The sequence below is a fragment of the Pituophis catenifer genome, unplaced genomic scaffold (assembly GCF_029215685.1).
Source record: "Pituophis catenifer annectens isolate HBS135680 unplaced genomic scaffold, rPitCat1.0.hap2 SCAF_1, whole genome shotgun sequence".
Taxonomy (NCBI): Eukaryota; Metazoa; Chordata; class Lepidosauria; order Squamata; family Colubridae; genus Pituophis; species Pituophis catenifer.
The window spans coordinates 29,622,015-29,640,358 of record NW_027256881.1 but is presented as its reverse complement, the minus strand read 5'-3'; the positions used below and the strand labels follow the sequence as shown (position 1 = coordinate 29,640,358).

At 38.7% G+C, this 18,344-nt stretch overlaps 1 protein-coding gene across 2 annotated transcripts in view; it reads right to left on the bottom strand.

The window, feature by feature from the left end:
- Positions 1-14,423: 14,423 nt before the first annotated feature.
- BCL11A (BCL11 transcription factor A) overlaps positions 14,424-18,344 on the bottom strand; it is a 214,882-nt gene continuing 210,961 nt past the window's right edge. For both annotated transcript variants that reach the window (XM_070932228.1, XM_070932229.1), the window contains one exon: positions 14,424-14,753. In XM_070932228.1, the coding sequence (XP_070788329.1) occupies positions 14,680-14,753 (74 nt within the window). In that variant the 3' untranslated portion in view covers positions 14,424-14,679. The remainder of the gene's footprint in view (positions 14,754-18,344) is intronic.

Genomic DNA, 18,344 nt, shown 5'->3' with positions numbered 1-18,344 from the left:
TTTCTGCTACTGGTTCTCCAGAACCTGTCAGAACCTGCTGGATTTCATCCCTGGATTAGCCTCTATGGTGAATAGCAGATAGTCATAGAACATGTCCCTCCCGTGATTGTGAAAATGTACCTTTGTGTAATGTATGAGAAGCTGTTAAACTCTAATGGTGATTAAATCTAACTAGCTATTCTTAAATCCTTAAATCATGACCACAAAGTCAATGGGTGCATTTATTTCTGGGAATGATAAATAAATGACCTGCCTCAAAGAGTTCTTCTGAAAGTGAATAGAAAGACAAATGTTTGAGAAAAGATGATAGAGTGCAATAAGATACATAGACTATTACCATCATCACCAACAATATTGTCATCTAAATAAAGAACTATATTTGTTTATTAAATTACTGGGCCACCCTTCAGTACAAGCATTCCCAAAATTCATGCAAAGTTACACAATTACAAACAATTCTAATAGTATTTCCAACAATATTACATAATACATAAAACAGCTGTGATAAAACCAACATGATGTTAACAACTAAAAGCTTGGGAAAATATAAAGGAATTTGCCAGAGTCTAGGAATCTATAAATAAGGTGGCGCCACTAAACAGTTGCCCCTGCAACATTGTCATTACCTGTTGTGTTTCTTGGGAGGAGGACCTGTTTCATGGAAGTAAACACTTTTTGGATAACCAAATCCCAACAGGTGAAGAGTTTTAAAGATACATTTCAGTAGTTTGAATTATGTTTGGGAATGGGCCCATAAACTATTTAGAAATTGATCAGACACATTTCAAACTATTATACCTAACCCTTCTGGAGTCAAGGCTTTAATGGAGGAGGTTTAGCCTTTCCTCCCATGCTGTTTCATAATTCACTCCATCTTCCATCTCCTGTTGCTCCTATGTCCTGTTCATTCAGTATCCTGGGCACATGGTGACATAGGTGTACAAAGTTCTGTTAATGGGCTCCCCTGCATGTAAAAGGTAAAGGTTCCTCTTGCACATATGTGCTAGTCATTCCCGACTCTAGGGGGTGGTGCTCATCTCCGTTTCAAAGCCGAAGAGCCAGCGCTGTCTGAAGTCTCCGTGGTTATGTGGCCAGCATGACTAAATGCCAAAGGTGCACGGAACACTGTTCCCTTCCCACCAAAGGTGGTCCTTATTTTTCTACTGGCATTTTTTATGTGCTTTCAAACTGCAAGGTTGGCAGAAGCTGGGACAAGTAACGGGAGCTCACCCCATTACGCAGCACTAGTGATTCGAACTGCTGAACTGCTGACTTTTCGATCGACAAGCTCAGTGTCTTAGCCACTGAGCCACCACGTCCCCTGCATGTACACAGATTTAATTCCTTATTAAGTGTGACAGAGTGATTCTTATGTGTGCTCCATGTGACCAGATAGATCAATAATATATACAACTCTTTGTATGAAGGCTGTTTATGTGAACATCCTGATGGCGTGCTTAGTTGCAAAACATCTACTTTCAAAAGTTATTTCAAAAGTTGCAGGCATTTATCTTTCTATATATCCGGTATTGTGTGGTGAAATAGGGATCAGAACCTCTGCTCCAACTTCTTGGCCTATATTCCTCATCCCCTGCTGCCACCCGGCTACTCCCCCGTTGAATGATGTGGATGGGAGCTGAATGCTGGACTTACTTAGACTTCACCTTGTGCAACTTACAATCCTGATTTTCCAGCTTCAAAATAATGTGAGGAGGAAACTTAAGTACTTGTGATGGGATCTGGGCAGGCAATGGTGTTAACTCATCCCATTTTAACACTGCAGAAAATCACACTGTGTGCTAGTACAAAATGAGCTCCAAATTCACATTGCAGCAGCCACTCAGTAATTTCCCCAATTATCCAAATACCATGAATGGAAACCATGGATGGAGGGGGAAATAGCAGTTTATTTCAGTAACCTTTTGTGTTTTATGTAATTTTTGTTACTCTTGGATGAATGATAGTGGTAAGGGTAGGACATTGATTGAATTCCCTTTGCCTTCTCCTGATATTCAGCTAACAGTGAGCACCAATTGGGCCATGGTGTTTTCTGCATGTTTGGGGTGTGTCAAGTTCAACAGAAGTAAAAAGAAGAAGAAGAAGAAGGAGAAGGAGAAGAAGGAGAAGAAGAAGAAGAGGAAGAGGAAGAGGAAGAGGAAGAGGAAGAAGAAGAAGAAGAAGAAGAAGAAGAAGAAGAAGAAGAAGAAGAAGAAGAAGAAGAAGAAGAAGAAGAAGAAGAAGAAGAAGAAGAAGAAGAATGCAGGTTGGTTTCAGCTAGCTTTGTGATGTATTAAGGAAGGGAGCCACATAAATTTATGTGGCAACAGGTATTAATGAGTAATAATGTGCAATTAAAAGAATTTTTTAAAAAAAGAAAATTAAAAAATGTGCGAAATGAGAAATGCTCATCATCCTTGCCACCAGAGCTGTATCTTCTTCTCATCTTCACCAATGCCCCCCAAACCTACCCCAAGGTTTTGGAATGCATTCATTTGCTGAGTCAGAAATTTGGCAAATCACCAGGAAGGAAAATTCCAGAGCTGTAGGGAATGTCTCTGTATGATGTCAAGAGATAAGAGGATTTATGCCATAGATAAAAGACATGATTAAATTATAAAACTTTTAATTCTGATGCATTTTAAAACCTTAATTTAGACTTTTAAAACAATGATTTTTCTGTAATTTCTACACTTGTATTTCGAACTATGCAAAATATCAACTCCCACCACAACACTTTTCTAGTAGATGAGCTACATTTATAGATAATACTAAGCCAGAGGCAATCAATGTTTGCTGGCCAGAGCAGCAGGAGGTGGAGGGGAGAGATGCAAAGGGCACCAGTAGGCAAAGTGATGATGACAGAATTGAGCAGGGCTCTGTTATGGAAACACAGATCTGGTTTTTCTTGCATTTGGGAAGGAGATGTTTTATTTATGTTAAAAGGCTATTCCTAAACTTACATTTCTATTTAATTCTACTTCTTTCCCAAAATGTGAAATAAATCAATTTGCAAATGGACTATCCATGGTATATTTGGAGAGGGGGGAGGAGGAGGAGGAGAAGGAGAAAGAGGTGGAAGCAGTTGAGAGATTCCATGTGATCTGCAATCCTTCAAAAAGGCTTGGGCTTAAGGAAATGTCTGCATACCCTTAATAGAGATTCTTGGCTCCTGGCTCCTTGGGTCCCACCAGAGAAATGGGGTCATCAATCCCAATCAAGCTGGCATGATTAAATAACAGAGTTCCAATGCAGAATTAAAAGGGATGTGGTGGCTCAGTGGCTAAGAAGCTGAGCTTGTCGATCAAAAGGTTGGAAGTTAGAGGTTCGAATCCCTAGTGCCGTGTAATGGGGTGAGCTCCTGTTACTTGTCTCAGCTTCTGCCAATCTAGCTGTTCAAAAGCAAGTAAAAAAATGCAAGTAGAGAAAACTAGGGACCACCTTTGGTGGGAAGGTAACAGCGTTCCGTGCGCTTTTGGCATTTAGTTATGCCGGCCACATGACCACGGAGACGTCTTCAGAGAGCGCTGGCTCTTCGGCTTTGAAATGGAGATGAGCACCGCCCCCTAGAGTTGGGAATGACTAGCACATATATGCAAGGGGAACCTTTACCTAATGTAGAATTGCTGGCACACCAGTATTAGGTGTTGGGAAAGCAAAAGAAATAAATTGTCTTAGCACCAGTAGAAACACTAGCAGTGCCTTCTCTTCTACTTTTGTGAACAGGAAGAAAAGATGTGTGAAGAATTACAGATCTCAGTCAGTGCAAGAAGTCTGACAGGTGAGCATTGACTGGCTGATAGTTCTTCGTGCTCAGCTATTGGTCAGAAAAGGCAAATATTGATTGACAGGTCGTTGTCTGCAAGCATTACTCAAAAAGATAGAAATGTGCCTATGGTCTTAATGTTCTGGCTTTGAATGAATTGGAGATAGTGAAAATATAACAGTTTTACTACTTGCAAACTAAAACAATAATTGGCTGACTTTAAGGCAGACTATTGTTGAGCCTAGAAGACCTGTTTGTTTGTTTGTTTTTCCTATCATGGCTTATTTCTAATTGTAGGCTTTAATAGACACATCCTCCCTGAACATTTTGGTTCTGGAACAACAGCAAGGCACCTTCCATAGGAGAACATCTGTCCAATTACACAGATCACCAAAATAGAAGAAATGTATTGCCATAGGAGGGCATATATTTATACAATCTAAGAATGTAGGCATAGGTGCAAATTTAGAAATGTTTGATGGTCAAAGATGTCTTGCCTTAGCGGGAAAGACTGTGATGAGCAGTGGTGAGTTGCCCCCGGTTCGCACTGGTTCTATAGAACCGATAGTAAAACTGGCGGGAGGCTCCACTCACTGAGCCTGACGTCATCAGAACGCTTCTGCGCATGCGCAGAAGAGCACACGCGCGTGCAAGGAAAGTGAGCATGCACGCATGGCCCTGTTGCGAACCGGTAGTAAAGGTAAGTAGAACCCACCCCTGGTGATGAGATGAATGATTGTGTCTGCCACTTAATCCACTGCTACCTGCAAACATTACAGTGTGAGATCTTGCTTTCCTTTTTTAGGGTTTTGATTTTTAGGCCAGACTGGACACCACATGGGCTGACCTCCATGGTTGACACATGGATTTTTACTTTTATGGCCTTTCAGACCAAGAAATGTAAGAAAGTAGAAAGATCTGAACTCTAGAAGGCTCGATTGAAGGTTTTTGGCACTTAGCTCAGATATTCCAATCCTTTCCTACCTTGTTAACATAACTTAACATACTTTGTTTTTATTTCTCAATGATATCCTGAGCACTAGCAGTACGATCTTGGTAATTTCCTTTGTCTGCTTATTTTTTTTTCCTTTTGCTTGCTCACTTGCTCTTTTTCTTTTTTAAAAATAATACATCCATTGAAGGGAGAGCTTAACTTGAAGAGGACAGTAAAATCTGGACAAAGCATGCAAAAAATTGGGTGCAGTTGGAAAGTTTACAGCATGCCTGGTCTGTATTACAAAATGGCTGCTATGTGAAGACATGCCTACTCAAAAAATAGCTGCCATGCTAGCTTGTCTGGCCCGCAAATCTTTAGCTAATTTAGAATGGAATGGAATGGAATGGAATGGAATGGAATGGAATGGAATAGAATAGAATAGAATAGAATAGAATAGAATAGAATAGAATAGAATAGAATAGAATAGAATAGAATAGAATAGGAGTTGGAAGGGAATGTGAAGGTCTTCTAGTCCAACCCTGTGCACAGGCAGGAAACCCTACACCACTTCAGACAAATGGTTATCTAACATCTTCTTAAAAACTTCCAGTGTTGGAGAATTCACAACTTCTGGAGGCAAGTAGTTCCCCTGATTAATTGTTCCGTCAGGAAATTTCTCCTTAGTTCTAAGTTGCTTCTCTCCTTGATTAGTTCCCATCCATTGCTTCTTGTCCTACCCTCAGGTGCTTTGGAGAATAGCTTGACTCCCTCTTCTTTGTGGGAGCCCCTGAGATATCGGAACACTGCTATCATGTCACCCCTAGTCCTTCTTTGCATTAAACTAGACATATCCAATTCCAGCAACCATTCTTTATATTTTAGCCTCCAATCCCCTAATCATCTGTTGCTCTTTTCTGCACTCTTTCTAGAGTCTCAACATCTTTTTTATATCATGGTGACCAAAACTGGATGCAGTATTCCAAGCGTGGCCTTACCAAGGCATTATAAAGTGGTATTAACACTTCACATCAGTGATGGGTTGCTCCCGGTTCTGTCCGGTTCTTGCAAACTGGTAGTAAAAGCGGTGGGAGGCTCTGCCCACCTGCCATATTTGATGATCTGTGCATGCACAGAAGCTTCCACGCGCTCCTGTCACGAACCAGAAGTAAAGGTAAGTAGAACCCACTCCTGTTTCACGTGATCTTGATTCCATCCCTGTTTATTCAGCCTAGAACTGTGTTGGCTTTTTTGGCAGCTGTAGCACACTGCTGGCTCATATTTAAGTGATTGTCCACTAGGATTTCAAGATCTCTCACACAGTTACTACTATTGAGCAAGGTACCACCTATACCAGTGACCGCTAACATTTTCAGCAATGACTGCTAAAACTGGAGTGCACATGTGCGTGCCGGAGCACCAGAACCCGAAAGAGAACAGCTGGTCGATGCACATGCACGTGGTGGCCAGCTGCTCTTCCGGGTTCCGTCACACACCTGAGAAGGTCAGCTGGCTGGCACACATGCGTGCACCGGAACCCAGTAGAGAGCAGCTGGCGATGATGCACGTGCCCAGAGAGAGGGTTCTGCGTTCCCCATCACGGACCTATACTGTACCTGTGCATTTGTTTTTTCTTGCCTAAATGTAGAACCTTACTTTTTTCACCATTGAATTTCATGTTGTTAGATAGCGCCCAATGTTCAAGTCTGTCAAGATCCTTCTGAGTCTTAAGTCTATCTTCTGGAATGTTGGCTATTCCTGAAAGCTTTGTGTCATCTGCAAATTTAATGAGTTCCCCATCTATTTATTTCAGTGAAAGCTTTAGCCCAATGTTCACCAAAGCACCTTCACTAATAGTTGCAGCATTCTATTTCTTGTTGGTTGAATGGGGCACTTGTGCTGCTTTGTTTTGGCAAAAGTGAATTTTACAGAAGCTGCCTCTGTAAAAATGAAGCAGCCAATCTGATCAGTGACTTGCTTCCACTAGCTCTTTTGCCCTTATGAACTGATTGATGTACTTCACTGAAGTGTATTGACTGGGTTCCATGTGGACCTGTGTACTGTCACAAGCCACCCATTTCCCAGAAGGCATCTGGTGAGGAAGCTTGCTCCCTTGTTCCTTCCACCCCTGGGGCAGGTGGGAATAATGGCAAAAAAAGCATTCAAGAGTCAGTTTGGAAACAAATGTTATGTTGGAGAGCAGTGCCTCATTTTCGGCATGACCACATTTTTCCCTTTTACAGAAAGGATCTACAAAAGAAAGTAACTGCAGAGGAGCAAGAGAACTGGTGATGCCAAAGGAGATACTGATGCCAGTATTGGTCCCCGTGAGGTCTTGTATTGTCAATTCTGGTGCTGGTGATGTAGAACTTTGTCTAATGAATCTCAGTGCTGGTGACTCCATGTCTCGCACAGAAATTTTTCCTTCAAGCCTAACAAGCAGAGAGACATTCTGGAAGATTCTGGAGACACATTTTTTGAGCAAGCGCACAATATTCTCACTAAAAAACTATTGAATTATTGAATCCTAGTCCATAAAGATGTGTTAATGTACAAGCTTCAGACTTGCATGCCAACTGTCATTAATTCATGGGAGTCCTGCATCTAAGGTCTGGCTTCTGAACAAACAGGACAAAGGTCTTTGTCCTCTTATTATAGATTTTAAAAAGTCAAAAAATGGAGGGGAAACAATTTCTGGAATAATTCAGGATTGAGAGTAGGACAAGTGAGTAAAATGAAAAGTCCCTATGGCATCCATGCAACCATTCTCCCATTCCTATTGCTTTCATCCCACCAGTAATAGCTTTGATTGTTTGCAAGACTACAGAGTTATTGGTTAAGGTGGCAGGCAGTTCTTTTTATCATTGTTCCTTTTTAATGTTTCTGATAAAGTTCTTGTAGAATCAGATGCACTGACTGGAGCCTTTAAGCTCAACAAAAAATAAGAGGACATTTCCCACAAGGAGGAGACGGTGTCTCAGATTCAAAAGCATTTCAAATAAAACACCTTTCATCAAGAAAATTTTGGAAAAAAATTGTAATGAACTGTGTTCATTATAATGAGTAAAACTAGGGCTTATTATTCAAACAATATTAGGCTTTACACAATAGGTGAATACATTTTGCAATGTTATAGAAGTGTTTGCATTTTAGATTTTCCTATAGATGGTTTGTGGCTTTGCATTATGATCTCCTTAAAAAAAAAAAAACATACAAAAGAACTGTGGGAGGTGGTTTCTTGGCTTCATCCTCAAAACTGACAGCTTCTCTGTTCCATCCTCTGCAACATCCATAATTTAGGCAGGGAAAAGCTTTTATAAGTATTTCACATATGGAACTTTTATTCCAAAGCACGAAATGTTACTTAGAGATTATAAATGTATGTCTTTGTCTTTGGACAGCCATATTTCAAGAATATGCTGTCCCATCTTTAAAATCAGTAAAGTATGGACAATTGTAGATGTTGCTGAGCTATATCTCTCAGTAGTTCCAATCAATATGGACATTTAACAATTCATGATACTACACAACCCAAGAAACTAGTCAGATGAACCCTGAAACACCAGTATCTATGTATCAGTCTTTATTTCTACTCTGGGACTTCCTTGTCATTCCAGGTCACAGACTGTGGTGCAAAAACTCTAGTTCCGGCTTTGTCTGCTTATGAGCTATTGCAAATATTGCATATTTGTGGTATGCATGGATTTGAGACCTCGTGATTCTTATATGTTCTTCTGGAAACTGGGACCAATACCTTCAGGTCCACCTGGCCAGTTCCTGGTACCCGAATTTGTTGAGACCTCAGAAAAGTACTTGTTGTAAAATCATGTTAGTCCTCAGAGTGATGTCCTGTGTTTCTGTGCAATAAGATGCATGGTTTTTAAGGTGTTATGGTCCCTTCTCACATGTGACAATAGTCCCAGCAAGGCTACTTTAGTGGAGCTGCAGAAGCATGGAAGTGGCTTCCACAGTGGTCTGTGGGTCTATAAATTGGAGAGATTATGGCATATAATGAAGGCCAATGGCGTGGATGTTATCCACTTGAATGATGAGAAAGGTAGTGATAGTCTTTATATTTCTGAAGTTGCAAAACATCCCTCAAGGGAAGAGGCCTCCCTCTCATTGGGGAAAAGTACCTGCCATAAAATTCTAGCATGCCAAATTCTAACAAAGTAAGGACTCACTTTAAAATCCATGAGTGCTTGATAAATGGCACGTTAAGCAGAATATTAAAAAAAACCAAGGAAAGAACTCATTTCAATTTTCCCTAATGTTAATGACCACTCAGCACATTCACAACTAAATATTCTAACCATCAGGTTTCAAGACTTATTAGGTATTCAGGTTATCCAACAATGTGAAGCTGGCAGAAGACTGTATATGGCTGTGTATCTTTCAAGTTCTCGTTCTGGCAATTCCTTGTGAGCAACTGAAATCAGTGTGTTTTAATGAGCGGTCTGCTCTGTTCTATTAGCATCCTATAAAAATTATATCAACCTGCCAACAGCTTGTGATGACTTAATCAATGCAATTTTTAAGGTCGGGGGGCGGGAAAGGAAAGTGTCACAAACAGGTTAACCTTTGCTATATTTTATTGCTAAGAGACTCAGTTACTGCATGTAGAGACAAGGATTCTAGAACCAAGGTAATTTAATCAAAGATATACAGTGGTGGTGGTATATTGGGGGATGGGGGGCTTCCAATTTATTTTTATTTAATCTTTCTGAACCTTTTTGCAAACTGACCAATTTTGGGGAAATGAAATAGATATTTGGGACCTAAGATGCAACAATATGTGATTGCTATTAAAAAGGGAAAACATGATGACTTAAGAACTTGACATGTAATAAAATCTTGTCAATGTTAAAGTACTTCTTTCTTTTTTCTTCTTTTTGTATATTTACTGTGCTTTTTCTTGTTTGGGCAGTTGTGACCCAAACTGATTTTCTAATGAAAACAAAACCTTTCAATAATGTTCAGTGTAACTAGTTAAATTGTGTTTCCACTCTTTTAACGTGATGAGCTTAACCATGCCTTGATACATGTTGCAAGACCTATGTGTCTCATTAAATTTCTCATGGATTTTTCTAAATTTAAAATTGACTTGGATTAGAGTTCTATAGCTTCATTCCACATCGCTCTAGTTAGCTAGTTGTGTAGGTAAAGTAAAGTTGTGTAGGTAAAGTAACGTGGAGAAAACCATGCTTGTATGAGAAAGTGGATCTGGAAACTGCCTTGATATATTCCTTCCCATGTGATTTCCACTCACCTTTCTTTTTTAATGGAATTCTGCTAATGTAGTGGTCTATGTGGGAAAGACCTATTGGGAATTGTTGCCCACATTGCTCTCCTAAAACAGGATTCAATTCATTTCTAAGGCAGTGATTAAAAACCTTACTTAAGGCAAATGGGGCATTAAATCAGGAAAGGGAAGTTGTCCTCTCTGTAGCATATGGCTTGGCTTATTTCAAATATTTAAAAGTAACTTTGGGTGTCACAGAATCTCTCCAGCTACATCAATGATTTGGTCCAGAATATGTAAGTCAATTGGCATCAATTAAAGTATGTAGGTCATTCCAGCACCAATAGTTTCATTTTCCAGACCATTCCTTCCATGTTGTCCAGTTTCATTCAGGCTCATAAGAATTATGTGATTGTTTCCTTTCATCCCTCTATTCAAACCCCAAGGTTTTAGGTTACTAATATAATCAAATTTCCATATGAGAGTGTCTAAACTAGTATTTCTTATCTCAATGAAAACTTTTTGCTACTTTAGTATTTATTTTCCTTGAACAGTTTTAGCTTCCTTGATAAAATAGAGAGGGACTCTAAGAAGTATATTAATTTTCTTTCACTTGTTTTCCCCCAAAGAACAAGTTGTACAATCACAGTCTGACACAAACACCTCTTAGATTTCATTTTGTTTGTTATTTTTCCAAACAAAGTAGCCCTCCCACCCCATTGTCCCCCAAAATACATACTTAAGCAACAGAAAAGCAATACATCACAATAAGCATCACTTAGTTGCACACAAATAATAAATTAAGACAGTTGGAAATCCCACACAGAATTAGGCAATATCAATGTGATGACTAGAATATGGAATTGTAATAATGATTTTCAATACTTCTGCAAACATATGCTGTCTAGAGCTGTAAATTGTAGGATGTGAAAATATAAGTTGTTTCTGGTTTGATCTGGAAAAGTAGATTTTAAAACTTATGATAATTTAGAGTCACATGGCTAGTCACATGGCTCATAGTTCAGTTCTTGGTACTTTCAGTTAAAAGGGTTAGCAGATTGGACCTCTGGAGGGGAAACACAGCCACTTAGCATAGCATTGACAGTAATCAACATAAACCAATGAGCTGGCTCAGTATAAACCAACCAGACTCCTTTACCTCCCCCCAATTGGGGCAACGATCAGTTACATTCACAAACCTGGCTTAGCAACCCATGCATATACAAATTTTTGAGGGAGGGCATATATAAATCCTGTGCACATCCCAAGCCCTCCTCTGACACTAAAAACTTACAAGCATGGATGGTAACAAGAAACATATTGCAGCCTCATTTCCCCTGCTGTGACATCCCCTTATTTATCTGGATGATCTGAAATGGAGGTGTAGCATATTAGTTGAACTTAATTATAAAGCTTTCACTAGCAGAAATTTTGATAAAGAAAGTTCCTGATCATGCAGACACTGTAAACATGTTCAGCTGAATACCTAAAACATCCATTTCAGATCTTTCAGATATACATACTGGAGACTGTTGGTGATGGGGGGTGGGGGCACAGTATCTTTTCCCAGCATACTCTGTGTTCACATATTCTAACACTCGTATATCACTCCTAACTTACAGGAGGACTGTTAAAATTTCATCTCCATTCTCTCTACAAGTTTGGTTCAAAAAACAGTGGATGGGCTCAAAAAAATCACTTCCAGAAAGGGCAATATTTGTGCCACATGTATTTTTAGAGAATTTTCTTCTCTCCAGAATTTTTTTAAACTATAGAGTGTCTTTTAGGCCTATGTTGTAAACAATTATGTTGAGGTTCACCAGGTTATCAACCAATGTAACTGGCTCCCAAAACACAGCTATTGGAGCTGTGCAAATACACTATCCAGAGTGTATTTAATCCAGATTTAATTTGGAAATAGTTCTATAAATTTAACTTTGAAATTGAATACCACAGTTGACTCAAATTCATTTTTCAGATTGGTTTAAAAGTTTGAATCCAATCTATTTGACCTTTTAGACGTAAGAAGTTTGAATCAGCACAAGGTTGAATAGCAAATCCTTGGTGCTACTATTTGCATCAGTAGAGAACTCTTTTTGTTACCAATGGGAACCTCCTAATATAAAGAACAACTGCCAATGGCCCTCGTCAAATCAGGAGAATGGCATCAGCAATGATTAACCTCTTTCTCCTGCCTATTTTTTTTTAAAGCAACCAATTTAGCAATGGTATGGATTGCTGTATACCTGTTTTGCGCACAAATCCCTATCCCAAGAGAAATTGTGTGTCAGTTTGGAACTGGTACAGAGAAAGCACAGAAAGTCCTAATAGTTTTTCAAGATGAAAAGAATTATGTGTCTATCCTTCTCTAGACCCCATGTGCTATTTTATCATCTGTCAGAACTATCCTTTCCCCAATTAATTTAGGTTGCAGGAAAAAAAATAGTAGTAATGACCCAGCTTCACTTGTCTTTTGAAAAAGAGTTGCCCTCTGTGGAAAAATTAGTTGCAGGGAAATAAGATTTGAGGATACAAAATTCCTTGCTTCTTCCTCCAGTACTCAATCCAGATTCTTTGTAGATCCTAGGCATGGAGTAAACATGTACCAAGCGGCTATAACCAAGAGCAAACAAAACTTATTAATTTTGAAGTCGTAATTTGGGAGGATCTCCAGATAAAGTTAAGAGAGACTTCTGAAATGCCAAGAGATGTTGCCTGTCAATATGGCATAGGATACCAAAATTACTGGATCAATGATAGGGATCAATGATTTGTAATTAATCACTGGAATTCAAAGCTTAAGGACTATCAAAAGAAGATAGAAAAGATATATTTCATGCTGGTCAAGGCAGCACAACAGACTTATCATGGAGGATGACAGATTTCAGTTCTACACTAGTAAAAACTTCTTGTCTTCGAGAGAAGCTTGATAATGGAACCAAGCATTTGGAAGGTTAGTGGTTCTGCTTCATTGGAGGCCTCCAGATAAGAGGAGGGGAAAATAATCTGCAGGTGTTACTTTGGCTCTTAATTTCTTACATCGCAGGGAATTGAATTAGTTGTTTAGAAGTCTCCCTTCAAATTCTCAGATTCCAAGCCCATTTTATTTCTGTCCATCTATTAATTTTTCAACAAGGGTAGGCAAATTGCTTCTGCCAAATGTTTTGGAATTTCCTATCAGCAAACGATGGTGGGAATTATAATAAAAAATATTTAGAGGACACTAGTTGTCTGCTCATACCAATTCACGCAAAGAACCTGCTTCCATGCAGTGGCTGCTCCTGCCAGCTTTCTGCTTCTCTTTAAATCTCTTCTTGTTCAAACAACTTATAGCATGTATCTTATGAGAAAAGCAAAGCTATGGGGCTTCACTTGAAGGAGGAAAAGCATTCTAAAGGGAGTTACAATTTCAATATTCCCTTAAGAAACACTGGGACATATTCTGTGAAAAGAAGATGGCCATTTCCATGATTGGACTTCATGTTTGATCATATTTAACTAACAGGCACTTGATTAAAACTTCCGAAGGGCTAAATAATAGTATTCCACTTCTACTAGTTAGGGAAGACATGTTGCACTATGACATCTGTTGCTTTTACATTGAGTTTTGGCTACTAGTATGCACAAAATAAACCAGCAGAAATCAATGGGAGCAGTTGTTCCACGTGTGACATCAGCTGGCACACCATTATGTCATTGCAAGCATTGGCTATGTTAGATGTTGCTGCAAGAGTTCGTGTTTACTGTGGTCTCCCTTCTGCATTCTCCATTAGTGAAGAATAGGTGTTAAACAAAGTGGATAAAAAGTTTCAGTCAGATATTCCTAAAATTGGCCTTGAAATATTCAGCATATACTTTAAAAAGAGAGCTATCTCTTTATGCTGTAGTAAGTAAAGCCAAATAAATTTATATTGAACCAGACCTCATAAAATTAATCTGTCCAAGTCTTGCAACTTTTCCATGGCCAAGGACCATGGTTGCTACAGCTGCAGTGGATTGTGCAGTAACATAATAGCATCACCAGAGAAGAAAGATTTTCTGTTGGTGGGAGGGGCTGGGAAGGATAAAATTTGATCAGTGCATTAAATCCATCAGAAATTAATACACCTATTTTTATGTATTTCTCATTGAGAATTGGCATCATCATTATTTGGTAGTTCCCACCAAATGTTGATTGTATGATCTTGACAGACTCAGTGAATTGCAAAAAGTGGACTCGGGAGTAACATGCAACCCATAGGGTGCCCACCCCAACTCAACTAGTCTGCTCTGTGACACATGTAGAAGTTCAAAGGTCCAGGGAAAAAGCCTTCCTGAACTTTAAAGGTTTTTAAAATGTGTGTTCTTTCAGGCTTTGGACATCATAAATGAGAAATGTAGATGTGCCTGAGTAAAAGGTTTTGATTTAATAACTCCTTGTTTATTGGATCACTCTATTATTTTTAGGTGGCTTTCCTATTGCCATTCTAGAAAGAAAATGGCATACAAGATTGTCAAATAAAAGGAATATAGATATATATAAGAAAGCCCTTGATGAAAGATTTTCCCCAATGATGTGGTTTTGCTATTTTGTTAAAAATATATAAATAGAAAGTCTTCTGGACAGGCAGCAGAGGGGTGTCTGGAAAGATCCTGCTTTTGATGCTGTTCAGTCAGGTAGCATCACGAAACTAACCAAACAGCCAACCCCACTTGGATGTCACATACGTGGCGCAAATCCCCATTGCGTTTCAAATTCTCTCAGAATTTAAGCGTCCTTGAGCTTCCATCCGGAATTTGCCACACATCGGGAGTTCCCTGGGCGCTACGCCAACCTAGAAAAAAAAAAATGGGGACAGAGGAGGGAAAAAAGAAAGGTGTAATATGGACCGAAAGTCAAAGCATTTGTGTTTACAATTAAGAGGATGCAGCACACTTTATTTGATCACCTTGCATCTCCCAAGTTAACAATCTCCTATATTACCTAAACTGAAAAATACAGTGCCCCAATCCAGCATATGTACCTAGTCAGTCACAACAAAAGATCACAGATCAATATGGCCATTGGTTAATTTTGTAAAGAGACACATTCAACCTCTTTTATGGGCCAGAGTGCACTTTGTGGTTTATGCATATGGATTCACCACAAAGAAGCCTGCATTCATGGAGTGGTGGTGGCACAGTTGTTAGAATACAGAGTTCCAGGCTAAGTGTTCTAACTTTTGCCAGTTCGATCCCAACCAGTTCAAGGTTGACTCAGCCTTCCATCCTTCCAAGGAGAGTAAAATGAGGGTCCATATTGTTGGGGGCAATCTGCTGACTTTGTAAACTCTTAAAAAGTGCTATAAAGAACTATAAAGTGGTATATAAGTCTAAGTGCTATTGCTATTCATACCTGAATCTCCTTTGCTGGATCAGGGCTTTTAAATCTACCCTAACACATAGCATAATCTCATGACAACACAAATTGTCATCAAACCAGTACTTTTTCCTTGAGAAATGCTGACATCCAAGCCCATTAGCAGCTCCCATGATGTGAGACATGGGCTTACATGCTTGTGCCCTTCAAACTTTGCTGACTTTAGTAGAAGCTGTGAATGTAGAATCCAGATTTGGAGAATTCCGTCCATTATTATGGTTCTTGTAAATGATGAAGCTTTTACTGTTTCCCCCACCCACTAGATTGGTCTTATCCAACGACACTGTTGTAATCTGATGCTTTGTCCATAAAGATCATCCGACTGATTGCACTGAGATGGATACTTGGTTATGTATTGGATGTGTTGGAAACATGGGATGTTCTCCACTCATAATGCTGGAATATACCAAAAACTACACCAGCTGATAGCTGATCATGTGTGCTGCTTCCCTTATTAAACATCACATAGCAGTTCCTTAATTAAAAGAACAATCTTATGATACATTCTCATATCCCAAAGTTAATCACAGCAATGTGTTAGTGTCTATTATACAGGATATGATTCCGATCAAATACATGAAAAACTTTGGTAGCTCTGATAAAGACAAGCCATTTCTTTATGATTTTAAGGGGCTCTTCAAGATCATTTCTAGCATGAAATTTCAGTGATCTAATTCTGAGGGCTGATAATGATGTTATCATTTCTGCACAGAAAAAAAATTACTTCGGCAGTAATGTTATGCAAACATTGATATGCATTTTGTATATAGGATCATACAAATATGACTGCTACTCTGCAGCCTGAAGTCATATAGCCCAACTGGAATATATCTGTGGGAATCAGAACATAAAATCTTTTTTCAGAGTCTTCTTTCATTTGAAAATTACAGGATTGTGACAATTTTTCTGAGAAATGGCTTCCCTTTCTGAGATTCGATGGTTTTCAAATGTTCACAAGTGACATTATTATATGTTCCACCCACTTGAACCACATTGTTCATTATTTAGTGTTTTTTTTTTTCCCACCAGAAATAAATATCAAAAGGTTTCTTAAACCTGCCAGTCAAGCTTGTATAGAATGTTGGCACAACTTCAGAATGCATTATGACTACCATTAGAATTCACTTTCAGGAATCTAACAAATATTAAGTGGCCTCAATAGTTAATGCTTTTATAATGCCATTAATTCATCACACTTCTAGAAAATGTCACATTTCACATGGCTATTTTTTTTTTTTTGCTTTGGCTTTGGCTTTGAGGCCACAATACATTGTCTTACAAAAACTTTTATTATTCTACTCTGCTTGGTTCCTGTAGATCAGCTTCCTTATCTTTTCTGGTTACTTAAACAATACTATGAGATCTTGAAAATGTGGACTTAATTTCCACGCAGCTTATACATGGGAAGCAAAATTGCAGTACAGAAATTCCATGCCAGATATGAATTGTTCTTTAACTCTTTAAAACTGTGGATTTCTAGATATTGCTGAACTAAAATTCTCACAATTTTAGCCTACACGGCTAATGATCAAGGAAGCTGAGATTTGCAGAAAAACATTGAAGGCTCACAGCTGTTTCATTCTATGTTTAGGTGGCATCGTGCTGTTGTTTTCCACTATTGTCTTATTGCCCCCAACAGACCTAACCCTCTACATCATTAAAGTAATTCACAACTGTCATAGTAACAGTGTTTTCAGATTGTGATGTACTCAAACTATAATAGCGTAAAAAGTATGACTGAAAATTTTAAAAAAATCTTCATTTTAATCACGTTCAGTGTTTGAGCAGTGTTGTTATGATTCAGGTGTGCAGATATTCGTATCCTACCCAACAAGGGCTCACAACCTAAGTAATAGTAATATATGACTTGAAGAAACAAATCCCATGATTTTACTTTGGAGTGAAGGTTCTACTTCTTGTTCTTAAAAGCTCTATCATGTAGTCAAACTGAAATGACCATAACGCTGGCTGGGCTTCATTCATCTATTAAGAATGGTAAAGGCTCCTTCAAATTACATTTGACTCCTAGTTAACTATGAAGATACTCATGCAGTTGTCCTTCCAACAGTAGGAAAGTTATTTACTATCACCTTCTGGAATACTTTTACTTCCCAGAACAGCCTACAGTGATTTCCCAGTGACTTCTCCTTTAAAGTACTAACTAGAGTTGTCCCTACTTAGTTTTCACTGAATCAGCCAAGGACGCTAGGTGTTGTCACTGCTGTACTTACATATTCCACATGAAAACAGCAGGTTCTTTACCCTTAAGTACATTGTGAATTTGTCAGGTTGTCCTTAAATTGCTGTATGGCCCTGGGCTTTCTATTTCCCTGTGCAAGCTAAAATACAAGAGTGGGAGTCACTTTGTTAAGGTTAAGTATGAGAAGTCTGAAAGGCCCTTGGAATTCTGGTTTAACGAAGTCTTTGTAAGAAAACCTTTGGGAAGATTTATTTTGTTAAACAACATAGAAAACAATAGTGAAGGAGGAGGAAAGTGCCTTGTTCCGTGCAGCCAAGTTAGCATGTGATGGATGAGACGAGAACCTACATGAATTAACTCTTGTGGAAGGTCTGAATTCTGAACTTAATGGTTTTAACTCTGCCTCCATCAATGATACAAAATCAGGTATCATTGAGATGTTATCATAATTCACTTGGCTTGGAAAATTATTATAATAGCAAAACTATAGAGCAAATGTGGATGCTATAATTAAACTTTCAGGGTATTTAAGATCTGTCTATATTCTCAGATGGTCCAAGCCAATTCTCCTATTTGAAGAAAATATGATTGATTAATTATTTCAAGGCATCATGTTGACAGATAGTTTTAAAATATATGCTATACATACATACATCAATTAGCCTCAGAAATGAAGACAAGACATAGAGTTTGACAGTTTTCTATATCACATTCTGTACATATGCAATGTGCAAGGTAATGGAAACTGAAATAATGGCTGTTTCACAGCAGATGACCAATGAAAAGGACTTCTAAAATCTTTACAGA